Genomic DNA, 8,748 nt, shown 5'->3' on the forward strand with positions numbered 1-8,748 from the left:
CATCGGAGTTAAAATCTTCATCCTCATTGTCCGTGTCCCTCTTTTCAACCCACCAATCAGTGACATAGTCATACATGACTTGGGAATTTGGTCGTGTTCTTTTTATTGAAAATGAGAAAAATCCTTCAGATGCAAACGAATAGACACATAAAACGCTGCAAGATATTCCTGTATGGTGAGATGGATAAAACTGTACCACTTATCTCGAATGATGGGATCCTCCTCCTTAAAAATTTCGGTAAAGACCCCTGATTGTATCGAGGCATCAGTGACGTCGATGTCATGCTTGCTCAGGTCACTCTCTGAAAACACCAGATTTTGTTTCTCTAAGTTTTCAAAGGCCAGCTTACCCAATTTGAGGATTATCTTCATGTCTTTCTCAGACAGTGATACCATATTGTGTTTGCCATAGTACTTCTCATCCTTCTTCTGCATCTGATGAAGAAGAAATCGGGTGTACATTGAAGTCAGGGAGGTAGGGATCTTTTCACGAGCAGTGTCCAATATATTGGGAATAGAAAACACCGTTGCTGAAATCCAACAGAAGACTGGAATGTGACACATGATGTAGAGGCTTCTTGATGTTTTGATATGGGATATAACCCTATCGGCCAAAATCGGATCAGTAATTTTCTTCCTGAAATACTCCTCCTTCTGTGGGTTACTGAATCCTTGTATCTCAGTCAAACGATGTGTTGTTTGTGTCCAGTTGCTGACTTTGTGGATGGCTGCCGGTCGAGAAGTTATCCAAATACGTGCAGATGGCAAAAGACGATCAGATTGTATGAGATTTGTAATCAGCTCATCCACTGAACACTTTTTTGTGACCTTAGACACCCTCTTGTTTTTATGGAAGTCAAGAGGAAGACGACTTTCATCCAGACCATCAAAGATGAACAAAATGCTGCAGTTTTCATAGGTCTTTGGGTCTTTGACATCCTTAAGTTCAGAACAGAACTCCTCCAGTAGCTCTTGAAGACTGTACCCTTCATCATCTTCAATCATTGTGTTCAGATCTCTAAAGGGAAGCACAATCATGAGGTCCACATCCTGGTTGGCTTTCTCTTCTGCCCAGTCAAGAAGAAATTTGTGCACTGAAACGGTTTTCCCAATACCAGCAATTCCTTTAGTTAGGACAACTCGAAAATCTTCATTTTCATCAGGTAAACATTTGAAAATATCATTGAGTTTGATTGAAATGTCCTCAGATGTTTGTGATTTGGACACACTGTCGAGGTCCAAAACCTCATGTTCCTGGTTTATTCCCTCCCTCTCGCCCTGAATGATGTAGAGCTTTGTGTAAATATCATTGAGCAAAGTTGAGGTTCCTTTCTTTGTGACGCCTTCGACAATTCTCTGAAACTTCTTCTTCAGTTTCAATTTCTGTTTTTCAGATAGTGTTTTGATATCTGTTTGAAGAAAGGCATCATTGATATTAATATTAGCGAAAGTGTTCTGAAAGTAGGGAAATCATTTGAATCATTAATATAAGTTTAGAGCGCTATGAGCTTACTAACTTTCATGGTATATAATATTTCCACAATGAGGATATGGTATAGATTTAGAAGAATGACATGATTTACTGCCCATACGATATTGAGCTGTTTTGGCCAGTACAAACAAGTGTGTTGAAGTGCATACATTGTTTTTGCATACGCATTGAAGATATACAGTATATTCAGGTGCATTTCTAATCACCTGTGTTCGTAGTAGTGCTGCTGGCGGATGACTCCTGAACACCGTTGCTCTCTATGGGTGGTAGTAGAGTTGTGGAGAGACAAGTGTCAATAACAACAGATACAGTTACACACACGCTAATAAAAGTGCTCAGCATCCCAAAAGTGTTAAACAGTGTTATTATTCCTTTGAAGTTAAGAACAACTTGTAACTTTTGCATCCTTTAACTTCTAAATGGCTACAAGATCAGATCAGATGTCTTTCATGTGGTAGGGTAACATGCAGGTATACAACTGAAAGATATGAAGCGTGAATTAAGACCTGATTTTAGCACAGGAGCTGAGCATGTGCTGACGTTGATGTTGACCGATCCTTCAATGTGGCAAGAATGTAGTTGAGGTAAGACTGCAACTCCACCCGTATGAGCCGTAATGGTGGATTGGAGAGGTCCAGTCTCCGTAATGGTGGGTTGGAGAGGTCCAGTCTGAGCCATAATGGCCGACTCACTGGACTTGGAATCGGCCATTAGTAGCTTGTTGTCAAATGCGGAGTCCTGGTTGGAGGGAGAATGTGAGAAAGGGGGAGAAAATAAAGAACCAACATGTACAATGCTTATAATTTGCTACCTTTTATACTGTACATTTCACACAAACTAATGTACACACCTTTCAAAGTCAAAGTAGTTACTAGTTTCCTGTTGATAACTTATTCACTTGCCACTAGTTTTACTGAGAGTAGCCTAACTGTCAGGCAAAGCACAATAGAAAGGCCCAGGTCGCTTAGCAGTATCAATTTCACTGTCAATACAGAACTGTTTAATAGACTAAGCGGAGAATTGAGTTGATGTGTAGGTGAAAGAAGTTGCTCTACAAACTATTCTGTGTCTGTCAGAATAAAATAAAATAAAAATATATACATATATAGCAATAATAATAATTATTAATAATAATAGCCAACTAATTGTGTATGCAAATGTAACAACCCTTGGTACAAGTGAGATTCAATTAATCATTATCCCTTACATACTTGCTCCTTTTCCCACTCACCTCCATGTCATCTGTTTCCCCTACACAACTGATGTCATCATGCTCCCTTTCTCCATCTCCCTCTTGTCTTGCAGTGGACTGGAGGGAACATGAAAGACATCATTAAACAAGTGTATTTCCATAAGTTTCTTTCTGTTCACAAATGTATTACCATTTCAGATCTGAATGGCAAAATGTAGGCTGAAGGGAAGCCAGCCCAAATTTACCCCGCCGACAATGATGTGGGCGTTCAGGACATTTGGTTTGGATTTGCTCTATTGCAAGATCTCATTTTGTCAATGCTCTCAACTTACATTTCTTCTTTTCTGAAGCTGCACAGAAAACTGGCAATTGTCGTCTCCACCCTTCCTCTTGCTCATGATGACACACTGTGAACAAAGCTGACTGTGACTTATCTGTTTGAACAAAAAATCACGCAAAACAATGGATGCCTTCAAACAGGTGATCAATAGCAGTTTCCCCTATGATATATTCAGCAGCGCCGCCGCTGGATTTTCAGCTCTACAGCAAAATCTTCACATGAACAGTAGCCTAATGTCATGACAGGCCTCCGAGCACATTGAAAAAGCACAACAGCCAACGTCATCGTTGAAATTGTTTTCTGAAAGTCTTGACTAAGTTAAGTGCATCAAGTCAAGACAAGCATGCAGCAGCCCATATGTAGGGGTGGGAATTGGCAAAAAAATGACGATTCGATACTATTGCGATATTTGGGCCACAATTCAATATTATTGCGATTCTTACCGTATTGTGATACAAGTATTGCAATTCGATTCTGCGATATATTGCTATTCATGTCTCCCATATTATTCGAAGGCATTACAAAAAATTAGGAAAATAACACTGTTCAACTCACTTTGCAATGGCAAGGTGCATGTCAAGGTCCTTACTATTCACTTTTTGTTGAAAACTATAATTATGTATTGTGATACTTTGAGCTGCTAGTATCGATATAATTGCATGCACAAAATATTGCGATACTGAACAGAATCGTTTCCCCCCCCCCCCCCCCCACCACTATTCTGACGTAGCCTAGCCCTAGGCTGTAGCAGAGAATGTCTAATAAGGGGAAAACTTCCACTCTCTGCAAACTCCGGGCTTATGAACTGGTTGCAGTTCCACTCTGTGAAAGAGACAAATTTAGCCATCTAGCTCCATAGACTCATTCTGCTCTCATGGCAATCACCTCCAGTGGAACTCCACAATTTGATACAATAGGACGTAAAGCTGCAGTTGGTAAATCTGGCAGATTGAGGGGATAGCCAACAATTTGAATGCATACAATTCTCATGCCCCTCCCATCGAGTTTGTGCTTGTTAGTGATCGCACAAACTGTGATTGACATTCAGATCTGCCAAGATACAGCCTTGCCCTTACTGGACCAGAATTGGACCTTTTTGCAAAACAAATAACAGGCTCTAGGTGGAGGTAGAAGCGCAGATTTTTTTCTTAAACAGGTTGATTCATGTTGTTCAGTTGGATCATACTGTTGGTTTCAGTGAATATGATCAAAAACATCTTGTCTACTACACCTTTAATAGGGAGTGGCCAGGCTCTGGCCTACTACACCTTTAATAGGGAGTGGCCAGGCTCTCCGTAGACAGGCTCTGGCAGTAGGCTACTCTAACATTACGGCTACAGCCTGGCAACATTCCATAGCCAAACGATTCAGTTTACTGTGCCCCAGTGAAAACTTTAGTCCAGGTTAAACTAGTCTACATTTCTCACGGAGTAGCCTACTCGTCACACAAATGTCACACAGCATGAAATGTAAACATCTCTAATGGATTCTTCATTAGACACATAACAAACTGTATACCACAATAAACAGCAGACCTTACCGAATATGAAGATGTAAAGCATGTCTCTGTACAAGAGCCTGTTCCTGAGTAATCAGGTTTTGAAATTGCATTTTTGCAAGGTCTCCAATTTATGGTTGAAATTGTATTTAAAAGTAGCCTAAACTATTATTATGTCAGTACAAACATTTTCGCAAATTACTTAGCCATAGAGTATCCCACCATCATGGTTCTTCTAAGGCCAGATTCCTTAAAGAGTAACTTCACCCCATAACTCCACCCACTTCACATTTCTGAAAAAGGCTTTGAAAATGCCTTATCACAGGTACTGTAGGCTAATCAGGGCAGCTGGTGTTGGGGCGTTTCATTCCTAATTTGTAACGACCCGGTGACGTAGTGTTGGACGAGAAGTACAGGACTTCGTCAGCATTTCAATAGCATTTTGGACCAAAATGCCATGGCATGTTTCAACCTGTAGATGGCGCGGAGAGCTATATCTCCAATACAAAATCATACGAAATGTTAGTTTTGTCGGGAAACGCGATTTTTGTCAATATTAACCCTGGTAATAGTGTAGTTCACCACTTATGAGTATTTTCAATCAATCAACAGCTCAAAAAACATATTTTAGGATGCAGTTACTCTTTAAACATATGTACTGTATACTGTAAAGCATTTAAAGAGTTTTTAAAAAGATTTCCTTTATTTTTACCAATGTTGATATTTGATTTACATTTAATTTTTGATTTGTTTTGGTTCTGTTTATTCTTTTGTGCATGTAAAGCACTTTGTAACTGTTTAGAAAAGCGCTCTATAAATAAAGATTATTATTATTATTATCATTCCAGACATCCCACTTTATAAAGCCTGATATATGTAAACATAATCACATACAGCCCAGAAATATAGCCTACACTGTTGGACTATTTATGAACTGTGAAACTATGGTTGTGAACTTAATGCAGTTAGGCCTATCAAAACTATTCCACCTCTGTAAAATTCTGAAGTGCAAAATAGTTTAGGATACAGCAGAAATATTTTCATCCATAGATAAAAAGTAAGTCTAACATCTGAATTTATTTTCAAAGTCACCAGACTGATGAATGTGGGCGTTTAAATATTTAAAATTGCCCACGGAGCCCCCTACCATGGCTTGATTACAACTTCCGGCATTTAACACATGGACAAATTGAATGAGAAAATCTGAATTCTGATCTGTCAATTTCATTCCACAAAATCCGCCAGAAGTCTTCATTTTAGGGGGTCATTTTTCACATTTTCATTTCAGCACCGTAGCTGGAGAAACTAGATGTACCACAAAGCGGTACAAAATATGACCGCTGCGCAGTCCTGCACATTCTGTCCGCACAAATGAATCACATTTGTCAAATTTCTTTCCATCTCCTACTCCATCTCCTGCTGCAACTTTTATGTATGTAAATTAGTGTGTCCATGTGTGTGCTTGCTTTTGTGTATGTGTGCTTCTCTGTCAGTGAGTTTTGGCGTGTGTGGTGGGGGTAAAGGGATGTGTGTGTGTGTGTGTGTGTGTGTGTGTATGTGTGTGTGTGTGTGTGTGTGTGTGTGTGTGTGTGAGTGTGTGTGTGAGTGTGTGTGTGTGTGTGTCTGTCTGCTTGCCTGCGCGTGTGTGTATATATTCACTTGTGAGAGTGTGTGTGTGTGTGTATTTGTGCGTGTGTGCGCGTAGGCATGTTTGCGTGTGCGGGGCTGTGTGTGTGTGTGTGTGTGTGTGCATGCGTGTGGGTGTGTTTGTGCATGTGTGCGTGTACTTTTTAATGTGTGTGTGTGCGTGCAGGTGCGTTTGTGCGTGCTTATGCCTGTCTGTCTACTGTGTGTGAGTGTGTGTGTTTATGCAAGTGTGTGTAGGCTATGTGTGAGTGTGTGCGTACCTGTGTGTGTGTGTGTGTGTGTGTGTGTGTGTGTGTGTGTGTGTGTGTGTGTGTGTGTGTGTGTGTGTGTGAGTGAGTGAGTGAGCGAGCGAGCGTGTGTGCGTGCCTGCATGTGTGTGCCTGCATGTGTGTGTGTGTGTGTGAGTGAGTGAGTGAGTGAGTGAGTGAGTGAGTGAGTGAGTGAGTGAGTGAGTGAGTGTGTGTGTGTGTGTGTGTGTGTGTGTGTGTGCCTGCATGTGTGTGCATGTGCTGTAGGCCTATGTGTTTGTGCATGCGTATGCAGTGTAAAGGTGGTCCTCCCTACGGTTCTCGAGATATTCACCGAAAACGTTTCCGCACCTCCTTTCGGGGGTCCAGTCCGGCCGGGGGGCGATGGATCAAAACGACCACGACGTTTCATGCACCCCGGTCTTTCAGTCTCCCGAGAATCCTTGACGGAAAATTCCACATTAGAAAAAAAAATACTGTAGGATATGATCTAATAATAGGTGAACCACCGTTACGCCTGAGTTTCGATTTACCAATTTTGAAGTTGAGTGGCCAGAGCTCTGCGGTAAACCCCAGCTGTGTGTGGTCGTTTTTAATGCTAGGCTGTGTAATGTATTGATATGTTGAATATATCTTCATGTTTCCACAAATAGCCTACTTATCATAGACGGAGGGTCTTGGTCTATGCTAACGTGTCTATTTTGTAGGCTATTCCTTTGCTCTTTCCCGAGACTGCAGAAGAACCAGATTAAGTATTCTGGTTAAAGGCTAAACCTCTTCATAGTTTACACAACATGTAGGCTAACATTCGAAGTGTGAAAATTAGTATTCCGTCAGAATGGATTTTGTAGATATTATCTTACCTGTTCACGCCAAGTCAACAATTGATTTTCACACTTCCGTGTTTTCCGAATATTTATCGTCTGGTCTAGAGGGCGTGTAATGCATGCGATGTCAAGTTGCCACGTCTTTGTTTCCTGAAAACGTCTAAAATAGGCTAGCCTTTATTTTGTTTTATTTTATTTCATTTCATTTCAAATCTTCATGATATTTGAAAGCATAGGCCTATAGGCCTAGCCTAAAAGTTATTTTTCATCCGAATCAACATCACTGATAGGCCTACAGTCACATTGAAAAGAAGCGAGGGGCATTACAGTTTTTTCTGATTGGTTAAGCACTATTTTTGTAACTATTGGCTATTTTTGCAAAACTCTACACACAAATAGCAAAACCTTTCACCAAATTATCAAAACATTGTAGTTCTCTTGCAAAAGCGAACACAGTGTGATTAACTCATCACACCTTTGTAAAAATGGTGTTTCTGTATCAATCAGTAAACACAAGCCATCATCTACTAAGGACACATTGTGTCAACTACACACTGATGGTATGAATACAAGACACATCTGGCTTTTGGTTTCTCTGTGCACAAGGTAGGCTACAGTATGTCAGTTTGAGGTCATACTTTTGTCTAGCCTAGTTGTGTAAACATATAGGAATCCAAACTTCAAGTATTGGTGTTCACACTCATCAAAACAAATACAAAGTCAAAACACAAAATAGTAATTTCACTGAGACAAAAAAAAAATCTGTCTACATCATGACATCTCTATGGGTAGTGGGTACGGCCACAAAATTTCATCTACAGTACATTGCATGCAATGTCCTCCTGTCCAAGGCACCGGGCTCCTTGTCCTTGTCGTCCTCTCCCTCTCGCTCCTTCACCTCCACGTCCTCTTCCTAGGCCTCCTCTAATTCTCACTCTTCCTGCTCCTTCCATTGTACTCCACACGGATATCTTACCTGTGCCTTATTTACACTGCTTAGGCTGATTGCAAAGTTAACTAATGATCTAAAACAGTTTTCACATGTGAAAATGTGCCAGACAGTTGGCAAAATAGTGTTAATGATAGCCATACATGTGTATGATTTTGCAAGGAGTGTGTTGGAAATTTGGTAATTGAGTAAGCAGTGAGTTGTGTTTAAAGTTCCGCAAAAAGAGTGTTGCGTAGTGAATTAGGCCCACTCAAAGCCATCGATATCTCAAAGTTGCGACAGCCGTTGACTTCCATGTTAAAGCCAGATTAGAGCGGTCACGTGGTTAGTGGGTAGACTCAGTAGTTCCCTCGGTCCCTGGTTTACTACGGGATTGACAGCAGCGATCGCATTAATATTTACGGTGAATACTCGATGAAAATTACTATAAACTGCATTTCCACATACATATACATTACTCAATGAAAATGCATTATTATGCACACGACTATAAGTCATGTAGAAAAGTCGTATTATATTCATTCATTCTCAATGGAATAGTTCTCGGAAGTGCCG

The 8,748-nt window shown here is 40.5% G+C and overlaps 1 protein-coding gene across 1 annotated transcript; it reads right to left on the reverse strand.

The window, feature by feature from the left end:
• Positions 1–37: 37 nt before the first annotated feature.
• On the reverse strand, positions 38–3,082 carry LOC134077442 (NACHT, LRR and PYD domains-containing protein 3-like). Its single transcript, XM_062533046.1, has 5 exons — positions 3,017–3,082; positions 2,724–2,801; positions 1,999–2,230; positions 1,699–1,749; positions 38–1,409 (listed from the first exon to the last, which is right to left on the reverse strand). Exons 1-5 carry the CDS (start codon positions 3,080–3,082, stop codon positions 103–105), a joined length of 1,734 nt encoding a protein of 577 aa, XP_062389030.1. The 3' UTR covers positions 38–102.
• Between the last annotated feature and the right edge of the window lie 5,666 nt (positions 3,083–8,748).

This window comes from Sardina pilchardus, chromosome 1 (assembly GCF_963854185.1).
Source record: "Sardina pilchardus chromosome 1, fSarPil1.1, whole genome shotgun sequence".
In the NCBI taxonomy this organism is placed as follows: domain Eukaryota; kingdom Metazoa; phylum Chordata; class Actinopteri; order Clupeiformes; family Clupeidae; genus Sardina; species Sardina pilchardus.

What these genes read in the sequence shown, in the direction of transcription:
- LOC134077442 (XM_062533046.1), bottom strand. Translation starts at nt 3,082, where the DNA reads ATGAGCAAGAGGAAGGGTGGAGACGACAATTGCCAGTTTTCTGTGCAG. An exon ending in AGCTTCAGAAAAGAAGAAAT is followed by an intron (nt 2,802 to 3,016) that starts GTAAGTTGAGAG and finishes TGTTCCCTCCAG; the next exon opens with TCCACTGCAAGACAAGAGGG. An exon ending in AGCTCCTGTGCTAAAATCAG is followed by an intron (nt 1,750 to 1,998) that starts GTCTTAATTCAC and finishes TACCACCCATAG; the next exon opens with AGAGCAACGGTGTTCAGGAG.